We start from the raw sequence: 13,447 nt of genomic DNA, 5'->3' as shown, positions 1-13,447 counted from the left end.
GATTGCTACAGCTCTGGATATTCAGCCAGAGAAGGTCAAGGAAAAGCCACACAAGCTGTGAACATTTTAGCCTCAGTGGGACCCTTCTAAACTAACTCTCCCTATTAATGAGGCTATTCTTGCGTTTGTTAGATTGTTATAACAGACCCCATCTTCCCTGCCCCCTAATGCAAAAGGAGCAGAGAGAGGAGATACTATATTTCTTTGCATGGGTTTGAACATTTCTATAACCATCACCCTCTGGGCTCCCTGGTAGTCTCTGCTGCTAATGAAAGAGAGAGATGGGGTCACGAGGCATCAACAATGAAAGGTTAAGAAACAGGTCTTATTTGTAAGGAAGCTTTATTCTACAGGAGGTTTGCAGCTTAGAATTGAGAACCAGCAAGCTCTGCTGGGTTACTACGATTTTAGCCTCCAGGATAATATTTTAAAATTTAAGGACAGGCTTCCAGATGATGTGAAACGGGAATTTTGCTGCAATAGTGGATGAGGGCAAATTAGTTGCCAGATTGGCTCTGCAGGCTGGTCTAGATGCAGAGCAGTGTCCTTAACCATCACTATGAGGCAGTGTTAATGGCTGCAGTCATTTTGTCTCCCTCCCTCTGTGGTTCAACAGACCATTCAAGACCTCCCATTTGAGAGTCCTTTGCTCTTTCTGGAAAGACTGATAAGAGGCTGCATAGTCTCAAGGATTCAAGAGCGACCCCTTAAGTTTCTAGGTATTTATGTGCTGGCATCAAAAAGAAAGCCCGTTTGTCCGCAGCAGTCCCAATGTTATCAGAGTTTCAGACCTAGAACCTGTCCAGGAAAAAGGGCAGAAGTTACAGGAGAAGTCCGCCACCTGCCTCTTCTTCTGTAGCTGCCAGTTCATCTAGACAAGCTGGATTCTTGAAACGAACATTTTGATACTTTGGTCAAGGGCAGACTGCCTGTCCCCAGAGTGCCATCTTCCCCTCCCCATCCCTCCCATTTACTAATCACCTATCCCACTTCTTAATTGCTTGGTGTCATGTCAACACGCATGGATAGATCTTTAGCACAGTGGAACTGGGATACACCCTTCAGTTTATTTCTATCCCCATCTCTAGCCTTCCTTTCCAATCTCTCTTCAGGGACCTCTCTCCCAAGGTCCAATCTCTTCTTCTCTGTTGTTCAGGGGAAAGGGGATTTATTCCTGCTAATTCCTAATTCCGAAAGCAAAAGTGGGTCTTAGGCCAATTTTAGATCTAAGAGATCTTAACAAGTTCCTGAAGAAAATGAAATTGTGGATGGCCAATCTGGATTCATTTATTCCTTCTTTGAATCCTGGGGACTGGTAATCCACTCTCAACTTAAAAGGTGTATTTTCATGTAGGAATTTTCTGTGGCTCTGGTGAATTGCCAAGTTTCATGATCAACAGATCCTACTATCAATTTGCACTGCTAGTCTTTGTCCTGTCAGCAATGCCTCTTGTGTTGACGAAGTGCCTGGTGGTGGTAGCAGTGTTCTTGCAGAGGTTATGTGTCCATGTTTCCTTACCTAGACAACTGGGTGGTGAGAGGCCAGTCCATGTCTTAAGTACTGTCCAGCGTGGCCATTATCCAGTCCACTTTTGATGCATTGAGACTGCTAATCAACACAGAGATGTCGATCTTGACTCACATACAGAAAACAGTATTCATTGGAGTGGTCCTGGATTCTATGAAGGCCAAGGCCTTCCTGCCATGGTTGAGATTACAAACAATGTGAGCCATTGCTCTTAGACTTAAAGGCACATCCTGTCACTACAGTACAAAACTGCGTCCAGCTTCCTGGGCATATGGCACAATACACTTACGTAATACCGTATGCACTTCAGAAAGTTACACGATTGATTAGCCTTGGTGTATTGACCAGTCCATCATCAGATGGTGGTTCAAGTACCAAATCATGTCCCTGGACTGGTGGATAGAACCCTTGAATATTTGCACAGGAATTTCCTTTATTCCTCTGCAACAGATGCTCACCCTAGTCACAGATGCATCAGATCTATGTTGGGGGGCTCGCTTGGGTCTCCTGCAAACACAGGGATCACTTATGTCTCCTTCAGACACAAGGTCTGTGGTCTGCCCAGGATCTACAGCTACATATAAAAGTAAGAGCATTATGAGCCATGTATTTGGCTTGCATGACATTTCTTGTAGATATCTAGGGACATAATTTGTTGGTGCTAACAGAGCAGCCGGGTTTTACATGAACAAGCATTACATTACAGCAGCCATATTTTACATGAACAAGCAAGGGGTAGCCTGATGGATGCAACTGTGCCAAGAGGCAATTCTGCTTTGGGATTTCTGAATCTCCAACTCTATCCACCTGAAATTTGGCTACCTTCCAGGAATACAGAATGCTCTGGCAGACTACCTAAGTAGGTTGTTCACCAATCACCATGAGTGGTCTCTTCATCCAGATGTAGCCAGATCCATTTTCCATTTGTGGGAAACTCCTTAAGTGGACCTGTTTGCAACAAGGACGAAAGAAAATGTCATCAGTTTTATTCCTGAGCGGGTCACAGCGCAGGTTCTTTGACAGATGCCTCCCTGCTAACATTGTCAAACGCCCTGCTGCATGCCTTCCCTCTGGTTGTGCTTCTGCCCAAAGTTTTGTCCAAAATCAAACAAGACCAGGCTTATCTTATCCTAATAGGCCCAGAGTGGCCTTATCAGCACTGGTTTACAGCTTTACGAACCCTATTGGTCAGACCGCCACTATCACTACCACTAGAAGTAGACATGATCTCCCAGGACTGCAGCTGCCTTCTCCATCCCAATCTGCAGGCCATCCACCTGTTAGCCTGGGTGTTTCATGGCTGACATGTTTGATAGGGGGTTTGTTTTAAGGAAGTACAGGAAGTGCTTCTAAATAGTGGAAAGTCCTTTGCCTAGGAGTACTTACCTGACTAAATGGAAAAGATTCCCTGTCTGGTCCCGACAGAAAGATGTTTCCCTGGCCTGGGCTCATATCCAGTATGTATTGGACTGTCTCCTGTTCCTGAAATAATAAAAGTTAGCCATTAGTTCCATCAGAGTACACATAGCAGCTATTTTGGCTTTCTCCCCTCCTGTTGGTAATCACTCACTGTTTTCCAATCCTATGTTTATCAGATTTTTGAAAGGTCTGGACAGGCTATAATCATAAGTTCAGGAGGCTGTCCCTCCATGGAACTTGAATCTAGTTTTAGCAAAGTTGATATGTTCCCCACTTTGAGCCACTGGCAACCTGTTCCCTGCTATACTTTTCAGGGAAAATGGCTTTTATGGTTGCTATTACCTTGGCCAGGAGAGTGGGGGAATTGCAACTTCAAGTGTCAGAATCTCTGTATACAGTCTTCTATAGAGACAAATTTTACTTCCACCCTCACCCGAAGTTTTACTAAAATAGTTTTTTCTGTTTTCATATTAACCATTTACTGACCTACTTTCCAAAGCGTTATACTCATAACGAGGAAACGCTCCGTACTCAAGAAGAGGTTTGGCTTTTTACCAGCATCAGATTAAACCATGTAGGTCTTCAATGCAACTGTTCAAAGCATCACAGAAACGTATGACTTGCTGGGTCCTCGATAGGTCACCTAGTCCAGTCCCTTGCACTGAGGGAGGACTAAGTGTTATATAGACCATCCCTGACAGATGTTCGTCTAACCTCCAATGATATATATTCCACAACTTCCCTAGATTATTTGTTGCAGTGCTTAACTATCCTTACAGTTGGGAAGTTTTTCCTAAGGTTTAACCTAAATTTCCCTTGCTGCAGTTTAATCTCATTACTTTTTGTCCTGTTCTCAGTGGAGAAGAACAATTTATCATCCTCCTCTTTTTATAACAACCTTTTAGATATTTGAAGACACTTTTCATGTCCCCCGTCAGTCTTCTCTTTGCCAGACTAACCAAACCCAGTTTTTTTCAGTCTTTCCTCATAGATCATGTTTTCTAGATCTTTAATCATTTTTGCATTTGTCCTTATTGAATTTTATCCTATTCATTTCAGTCCATTTCTCCAGTTTGTCAAAATAATTTTGAATTCTAGTCCTGCCCTCCAAAGCGCATGCAATCCCTCCCAGCTCGGTATCATCCTCAAACTTTAGAAGTGTACTCTGTGCCATTATCCATTATTCACCACTTTTCATCAGGACTGCAAAGAGAATGAAAGGCTATCCAGTGTCTTACCAAAGGATCTCCTCTTGGATATCCAGTTGTATTTGATTATACATACATACATGATTGGCTAACATAATGTCCCGAAGTAGAGTGGTGGCCTATTCATCCAGGTCTCAAGAAGCTTCTGGCTCATGAGTTCAACTTGAATATTTATAAGGCAGCAACCTGGTCATTGTTTCATATGGTTGCGTCTCACTATGCAATCTCTCTGTAATTCAGAGGCTATGCAAGGTTTGGATGAGTAGTCCACCAGTTCCCTTTTCAAATAGACTCTGAGCCCACCTCCAGTTCGATCTGCTTGTGAGTCACCTACAGTGGAATGGACGTGTGCAATCACTTGAAGAAACAATTACTAACCTTTTTCTGAAACTTGTTCTTTGAGATGTGTTGTGCATATCCATTTGACAACTCTTCCTCCTTCTTTGCCTTTCAATCTGCTAAGAAGGAACTGAGCAGGGATTGGATGTGGCTTCACCCTTTATATCTGGGCATAGTAGTGTGAGGCAGCAGACGGCTCTCTGGTAGCCCTGACAGGTATTGTAGAGGGAAAAATCTCCAACTGTGCACAGGGTGCGCATGCACCTACAGTGGACTGGACATGTACAACACATCTTTCAGAAAACAGGAAAAAAGTTAGTAATGGAAACTTCTCACTGAATCACTGGGAGAATTTTTACTCTAAAAATGGCTTTTCTGTTAGCAGTCATGTAGAAAAGTCAGCGAGCCAGGGCCATTATTAATTTAAAAAGCCATCTTACGGGTTTTTTTGTTTTTGTTTTTTTGACACACTATTATTCAAGCTGGATCCTGAATGTTTTTCAAAGAGAAATAGTCTTCCACTTAAATCAGCCTATTTCTTACATTCCTTCTTTCCTCAGCATTCCTATAGCTTGGAGAAATAGTTACATACACAGAGTGTAATCTTTGCAATGAAGAAAACCTCAGAGGAAATCTGTCCTATGGGAACCAAACAAGGGATGCAAAGCATCTCAGTCAACTCTTTTTAGGTTGACAAGTCAACTCTTTTTTAGGCCTACAGATGATCAGTAAAGAACTCACTGTAGGAGTAAGGACACGCTCTACCAAACTAGAAGGCTGCCTATTGGGCAGAATAGCAAAGATACAACAGATCTCATCATGAGATATATCATCTTGGTGTATCTTTTGTAGTGCTTAGCAAAATAGAAGTTTTTGTTTCATTCACTTTTGGATGAAAAGTCCTCCAGTCTTCTCTTGGTATCTTTCATCAAAGACATTTATTAATTTTTGAAGGAGAAAAAAGGGTTGAGAGCTTTATTTGGTTTTGGAATCATTTTCCCCCTTCTCCCCTTTGTTGGAGGATATTTGCTGCTTTTTTTGTCTCCCCATCAATTCAAGGTCTCTGGAGCAGCAGGTACTCATGTGGATAGAAAGGGAAAGTAAGTTTCCCTTATCTTTAATCTTATCTTTTCCAAAGTGTGCTTCATCAGAACCTACTTTGTGCATTTTATTCTCTGTTGTATTTCATTGATTGGACATGCATAGGGGTATTCTTCCTAGTATAAACATTTTATCTGAAGAGTGAGGGAGAGAAAAAAATGGAAGAACTATAAGTTTAAAATAAAAATCTTTCTGCCTGGGTAATGTTTGAGTAATGATTTTTCTAAAATAGACCTTAGTTCTTTGTATTTCCTCAGCTATGGTAAGATGCCTAATGTCTGAATATGGCTGTATTTCTTTAAGCAGGCTAGCAGGGGAATTTAAGAGAGATTGTCAAATTAAAAGTCACACTTCTATCAATTATTTTTTAGTTCAAGCTTTCTCAATCACAAGAGGAATCTCATATATTACCTCTGGTGCTTGAGGAATAAAGGTAGAAGACCAGTATGAGACTGACAACAATGGGTACACACTTCAGAGAAGGTGAAATTATGGATAAGGAAAACTAATTTCACCTTTTTTCCCCTCTAATCTCTTTCAGTTATATAATCTTAAATGCTTCTTGTAATAATGATAGATTAAAAAATTCACAAAAACGTAGTATTTTAAGTCGGTGTTCCTTTTTAACTATTTTGTTTGCTTAGTGTCCTTAATGATTACTAAAACTGTACTTAGCTGATTGCATAAACTGAAGATTTCTTCAGTTGAAGTAATCTAGCAAATGAAATTCAAATAATCTTACAAAAACCATTACTCATTATAGGTCCAGTAGCCAATCAGGTACTATCCATGCTTCAAATTTTCAACTATATTAAGAAAAATAATAGTTTAAAAGTGGTCAACATAGTTCATGTTACAACTTAAAAATAACATTTTACAGAAGTGTTAAAGTCCTCCAAATGTAATTTTGAACACAATTCTGTTGTACACAGTTTAGTTGTACTATGAATAGGTCTTGCAGAAAAATTGTATTAGTCTCCTGTAATGCACATCATTATTTTGATAAAATAAGCACTTGCAACATGGTTCAAAGCAGGAAGTAAATGCTCTGTTTGTTTGCACAGGCAAATACATTCAGATATCTATATACAGTTTTGTATTTATGTTACCACAAGTATGTTCACCTATGGTATTTGAACTGCAGTCATGTAGGGCTTGTCTTCACTGCAACAGTTAGCTAGAGTTAGTACACTCAAGTTACTGCACTGGAGTTAGCTTAGCTTGAGTGAGAGCGACCACACAGCAAAACCACACTAGAGTTACACAGTGATTTGATTAGCAACACGGAGTGATTGGATTAGTTTCTGATGTAAAGGGTGGCAGCTCAGGCTAGCTGCGTTAGTACAAACCTGCTTGGATCCTTGGGTACATATTCAGGTGGCTAACCCAAACCACCACCTGCACTATTGTTCTAGATCAAGCAGAGCTAATGCGTGTCTGTTTATTCGCTCTGGGAAGCATGCTTACAGCTACAGTGTAAATGTATTCTCAGTTTATACTTTCTTTTACTACTCTGTGAAGACAGAGAAAAAAAGACTTCCAATAATGAGTGCACTTCAATACAAGCAGGACAATGGATACTTTATTGCGTCCTACGATTCCCTGCATTAAAAAGCATATCCAAACTTGTTTCTGAAGGGTCATGAGGGTGTTCTATCACAGTTGTAAAAATGGAGTAACTTAACGTGATTGTGCAGGTTAAGCCATATTAGCATATTTTGAAAACAATTTAACTTTGTGTTGCTATGAACACAACCTTAGAGTTAAAAAGAAATTTTTTTTTATTCCTATAGCCCAATGTTTGAGGACTCCCAAAATTGTAATTTTTTAAATCATGTCTTTATTTTCTAAGGCAATATCCTGGTTCTGAAGTGCTTTCTTGTCTTTATTCAGGGCAGCAAACATTATTATGTGCTGATGCTCAGTTTTCAAGATCTGTGGTCACCTTTTCATTGCTTTCAGTTTCTCAGATCACAACAGGGGCCATAATGGGGGCTGTCGGACCTAGTGGTTGACTCCAGGAGTAGAGTTGGGTTGGAGTCACGCCAATGGTCAAAGCCAAAGTCAGCAACTGAGGTCAGGGCAAGGAAGCAAGAACCAGGAAAAAGTTGTGGTGAGAGGGACAGGGACGAGGCATGGTAGTAGGAACAAGAAACATGAAATAGCAAGAACAAGGAGCCAGAACTAGTTGAGGAATCAAGGACTTGGTCTCAGAGGTCTAGGCAGTAACAGGCCTAGTGATTAGATGCTCAGACAGGGTGTGGGACAGGAACAGGAAGCTTTATACCCAGTGGTGTCCAATCAGCATCTGCTGTCAGTCATCTGACGCAGCTGAATAAGCAGGTGTTGCTTCTGGTAGTTGAATATTAGTAGCAGTTCCCTTGTCAGTGCTTGCAGGTGCTGAGTATAAGACTCCTGCTTGGGAGCCTCACAGGCCTAGGTTTTAGACTGATGGTGCCTGACAGATCAGTTCTTTACTTACTAATTTTTTTTAAAGGTTCTTGCATAAACATTTGGTTATTTTAATTGACGCCTCTTCTGGATGTTGGTTATACTCCCATACTTACAAAATTTAACAAGAAAAGAAGCTTTACTGAGGTCTGTGGTTTCTCAGACACTTGTGGTTTAAAAATGTTCTTTGTGGTGGATGATGTTTCCTTTTGCAATCTTCACCTCTTATCTGGGTGGATTATATTAACAACTGAATATCTTCCATCAAAAGTGATATCAAAGTCTGAGAGAGGAAATAACCAACAAAATTACAAACAAGCCTCTTGCAAGAGGATATCCATTCTGTCGCTCAGTTGTGCACACTTCTATTCATTTTTTATTTATTTTAGATTATTTTAGAATTACAGCTCTTTTAATGCCAAAAGTGGTATGAAGTTGAGAGCAAATATGAGATTTTAGTGTTGGGGATTCTGATGGCTTTTCTACTTCATTATGAAAAGCCTTGTTTTTCTTCTCTTCTATATGTTTGGCTTGATCATTAAAGGAAAGAGTTTGGTTATTAATCTTGGCTACAGTATATGCATAAAAGGAAACAAATAACAACTATTCACAATAGTATATGGTTGTTGGTCAAATGACCCACTGCTTCAAAAAGCCCACAGCTTTCTGGCTCATAAGCACTTACCTGCTCCCCCCCCCCCCCCCCAACCTTTCAGGAATTAAAAGCAAAGGCCATCATACTGAGTTCACTAAAGAGCATTTGCAAAAAGCACAAAAGAGAAAGGTGGATACTTGAGGAGAAAAATTGCTTTAAAAAGGAGAGCAGTGGAAAGAGGAAGAAGGATTTGTTACCCTTTAAAAATGTCGTTTAAAAAAAATTGTCCCCATCACCTTTTAAAACAAAACACCGAGGAAATGTGTAGCAGACGCTCTGTCTGTAGAAAGGCAGGTTGATTTCTTGTGCATGTGATTTCTGGTTTAATTAGCATTTATCAAAACTGCTTTGGCTCAGTTTTATATAAAAACATCAACTTCTAGTTAACTTATACTTTTAAAATTGAAGTAGCCTTAAGTAAGAGCTATTGAAACATTTAATAATAAGGCCAAATTTTCTTGAGTTGAGAATGAGATTGGAGTGTTATTTCCTGACATTAACAATCTAGGTATGGACATTCTTTGATCCTAGTTGAGTTAGCAGGCATCTCTCTCTTTCTCTTTTATGCCTCTCTATTCCATGTGAAACATAAGGCCTTCACTATTGCCTTCCATCTTTGCCAGCCTCCTGCTGCAGTCTTAGCTTCTTCCCATGTCACTGTGAGCTTTCAGTTCTACTTTACTGTGTGTTTCCATGTTATCCTTGGTCTACCTCTTGCTCTGGGTTTTCTGCCCAGTGCTTGTCTTATGATATTCAGTTCTTTACTCCATGTATGTTGTAGCCAGCTCTGGTTTCCTGTCCAAGGTCTAGAAGCATTTCTGGTGAAATCTTGTCAAGGCCACTTGCTTTTCCTGCGGCTCAGTGCTCTCTCTGCTTCCTCAGTGGCAAAAGGCTGTAAGATGTCTTCCTCATTCTGAGGTGGGGCCAGTCTGTATCTGCACCATTTCCTCTTCACTGACTCCTCAAAGGGCTTGTTCCTGCCAATCCCTGCTGGCTTTTGTTATTTTACTTAGGTGTGTGGTGATGCTGTTCAGGGACGTTTTACAGTGACATATAGGTGGTGGTTTCTGTGCTGCTCCATACTTCCTTATGAGTGACGATGCTTTCCTGCTAGACCTTGCCATATTTATATCAGATGCAACTTCTCCCAACATTCCATGCAACTAGCGTTGAGACTGACACTGAGGTGTTTTGCTAGGACAGGAGTGATGATCCCCATAACAAACACTATCCCAGTGAAATTATAGAAAATCAGACTGGAAAAAATACTCAGAGCTGACCTATGAGTATATATTGTGCATACTGCATAATACCTCTGTAGAATGGGTAACATAGTTATCTCTGTCTTGTATACTTTGTGGGACTATATAACCATGTATGGGCTGTTATCATTCCTAAGTGTCGTCCAAAGACAATGTTGTCCAAACTGTTGGGACTCAGTGTGTTCCAGAATGAGGCTGAAAAGCCAATGATTGGGAGGTCCAAAAATCTTTGATATCAAATCTCTATTTATTTTAGATACTTACTACATCACTGTAGTAGTACCTGAGCGCCTCACAATCTTCAATGTGTTTATCCTCACAATCCCCTTGTGAGGTAGGGAAGTGCTATTATCTTCACTTTACAGATGGAAAACTGCGGTGCAGAGGCTAAGGGCTTGGTTACACTTGCGAGTTACAGTGCATTAAAGGAGCCCCGGGCGCACTAGCTCACTACCCGTCCACACTGGCAAGGCACGTAGAGCGCTCTGACTCTGCCACTAGAGCGCTCCTGGTACTCCACCTCGGCGAGTGGAATAACGTTTAGTGTGCCCCCGCTGGAGTGCCGCGGCACCAGTGTGGACGCCCTGTTCTGTTAGTGCGCTCTGATCAGCCTCCAGAAGTGTCCCACAATGCCTATTCTAGCCACTGGTCAGCACTTCGAACTTTACTGCCAGACCCGCCCTTTAAATCTCTGGGAATTTTCAAAATCCCCTTCCTGTTTGCTCAGCCAGGCGTGGAGTGCTCTCAGCGAATCTTTCCAGGTGACCATGTTGCCACACGCCAGGTGATCCCCAGTAAGGAGCAATGGCAAGTGCTGGACCTCATCAGTGTGTAGGGGGAGGAAGCTGTCCAGTCCCAGCTGCACTCCAGCCGTAGGAATTACGACACCTTCGGGCAGATATCAAGGGACATGATGGAAAGAGGCCATGACTGGGACATATTGCAGTGCAGGGTTACAGTGAAAGAGCTGCGGAACGCCTACCGCAAAGCCCGCGAAGCAAACAGCCGCTCCGGTGCTGCCCCTGCGACCTGCCATTTCTACAAAGAGCTGGATGCGATACTTGGGGGCGACCCCACCTCCACTCCGAGTACCACCATGGAGACTTCAGATCCCAGTTCAACAAGGCAGGAGGAGGAGGAGCAAAGCGGGAGTGAGGGTGCTGAGGCAGAGGAAGACACCCCTGAATCCCTAGATGCATGCAGCCAGGAGCTGTTCTCAAGCCAGGAAGAAGGTAGCCAGTCACGGCGGCCGGTGCTTGGGAAAGTACAAACACCAGAGGAGGTTCCTGGTAAGCGGCTTTTATTTTGGGAAGGAAGTTATTCGGTGCGGGCTCTTGGGGCGAGGAGGGTTAGGGCTGCATGCATGCCTAGATGTGGAATAGGGCATTGATATGCTCTCTCACATTGCGGCCTCAGTGATCTCTTCAAAGGTCTCATCCAGAACTTGGGCAATGCGCTTGCGCAGGTTTCTCGTGAGAGCCACTGTGATCCTTGTCCCAATAAGGCTAACTTGTCCGCACCACTGTACCATGAGGGGCAGGGGGACCATCGCTGTACACAGGCAAGCTGCTCATGGGCCAGGGTGGAAGCCACATTGTAGTAGAAGACCCTCCCTTGCTTCCCAGGTCACACTCAACAGCGAGATATCTTCCAGGACAAACTCCTGTGGAAAATGTGGGGACAGTGTTCAGTATAGGGGCTCCCTGTCACTGTTGGCTCTCCCCAAGGCACAGAAACCCAGAGGATGGTACAGCTGTGAAACAATCAGTCACTCTTGATCCTGTGCTTACCCACCATTTTGGGGCTCCCGTGCATTAAGTGCGCTCGCTTTGGGATGGGCAAATTATGTTATTGTGTAGAGTGTGCTTGTCCTTAAGTACAGAGGAATCATTGCTCTGTCTGGTGTGAACAATGCTGCCTCTGTTAAGTGTTGCATTTTGCATTTACAGATGCAACCTTGAGATCTCAGCCGTCTGTGTTATCACCAGCTGAAAGACTCCAAAGAATCAGAAAGAGGCCACGTAGAAGCAAGGAAGACATGTTGCATGAAGTAATGCAGCATTCAAGTAATGAAAATCAAAAAGTGCAGGAGTGGTGGGACAGTGAAAGGAGGATCCGCCAGCAGAATGAGGATTGCCAGCACCAAAGCACAGAGCAGCACAAAAGCGCGGTGCTCCGGCAGCAAAGCACGAATCGTTGATAAGCATAATGGAGTACCAAGCGGACTCTATCCAGGCACTCGTAGCCATGCAGGCGGAGCACTACCGCGCCTGCCCCCCCACCCCTGCAGCTCTTGTCTCAAAACTCTTTCCCTTGTGCCCCCATGTCACCTCCAACCTGCTTTCCCCAACATCCGGGTTCTTACCGCCACCAGCTGCCTCCAACACCTGTAGCTTCACCACCCAGCCCTGAAAACTACGACCCTTACCCACTGCATTCAACCCCTATCACCATGCAGTATAGCCATCGTGAAGTGCAGCCCTCATTGCACAGCATTCCAGACAGGAAGGCTGAGTATGATAACAGGACATACAAAAATCTGTGATTGTACCGTTCCCCACCCCACACCCTTGCCCTTTCCGTTTCCCAAGCAGTTGTGTTTCTTTTCAATAAATGGATTTTCTTTTCAATAAATAGATTTTTTGGCTTTGAAAACATTCTTTATTATTGCATAAAGTAAAAGATACCTTAGCCCAGGAAAGAAACAGGCACTGCATATCAGCGTAGCAAACACAGGTTCCTACTAACATTGGAACCACTGCACTTCACTTCCGTGCAGGGCACCAGACATGACTGGTGGCTTTCAGCCTCAAATTGCTCCCTCAAGGCATCCCTAGTCCTTGCAGCCCTGCGCTGGGCCCCTCTAATAGACCTACTCTCTGGCTGTTCAAATTCAGCCTCCAGGTGTTGAACCTCCGAGTTCCATGCCTGAGTGAATCATTCATCCTTCCCTTCACAAATGTTATGGAGGGTACAGCACGCGGATATAACCATGGGGATGTTGTCATCGGCCAGGTCCAGCTTCCCATACAGAGAGCACCAGCGGCCCTTTAAACTGCTAAAAGCACACTCCACACTTATTCTGCACTGGCTCCGCCTGTTATTGAGCTGCTCCTTGCTGCTGTCAAGGCTCCCTGTGTAGGGGTTCATGAGCCATGGCATTAAAGGGTAAGCGGGGTCTACAAGGATCACAATGGGCATTTTGACTTTCCCTACAGTGATCTTCTGGTCTGGGAAAAAAGTCCCAGCTTGCAGCTTCCTGAACAGGCCAGTGTTCTGAAAGATGCGTGTGTCATGCCCCTTTCTGGGCCAGCCTGTGCTAATGTCAATGAAACCACCCACGGTGAACCACAAGCGCCTGGAGGATCATAGAGATATACCCCTTCAAATTAACATACTCTGAGACTAGGAGGGCTGGTGCCAGAATTGGAATGTGTGTGCCATCAATCGCCCCTCTGCAGTTAGAAAAACCCATTTGTGTAAA

The 13,447-nt window shown here is 43.2% G+C and overlaps 2 protein-coding genes across 3 annotated transcripts in view; both read left to right on the top strand.

The window, feature by feature from the left end:
- Positions 1–13,447, top strand: part of RFX3 (regulatory factor X3) — a 254,481-nt gene that overhangs the window by 50,814 nt on the left and 190,220 nt on the right. The window lies entirely within an intron of this gene.
- On the top strand, positions 10,663–12,575 carry LOC142072207 (uncharacterized). Its single transcript, XM_075128756.1, has 2 exons — positions 10,663–11,252; positions 11,913–12,575. The coding sequence occupies exons 1-2, from the start codon at positions 10,874–10,876 to the stop codon at positions 12,161–12,163; spliced, it is 630 nt and encodes a 209-aa protein (XP_074984857.1). The 5' UTR covers positions 10,663–10,873; the 3' UTR covers positions 12,164–12,575.

This window comes from Caretta caretta, chromosome 5 (assembly GCF_965140235.1).
Source record: "Caretta caretta isolate rCarCar2 chromosome 5, rCarCar1.hap1, whole genome shotgun sequence".
Taxonomy (NCBI): domain Eukaryota; kingdom Metazoa; phylum Chordata; order Testudines; family Cheloniidae; genus Caretta; species Caretta caretta.
Note: the sequence above shows the minus strand (reverse complement) of the source record. Positions and strands in the feature narration are given on the sequence as shown.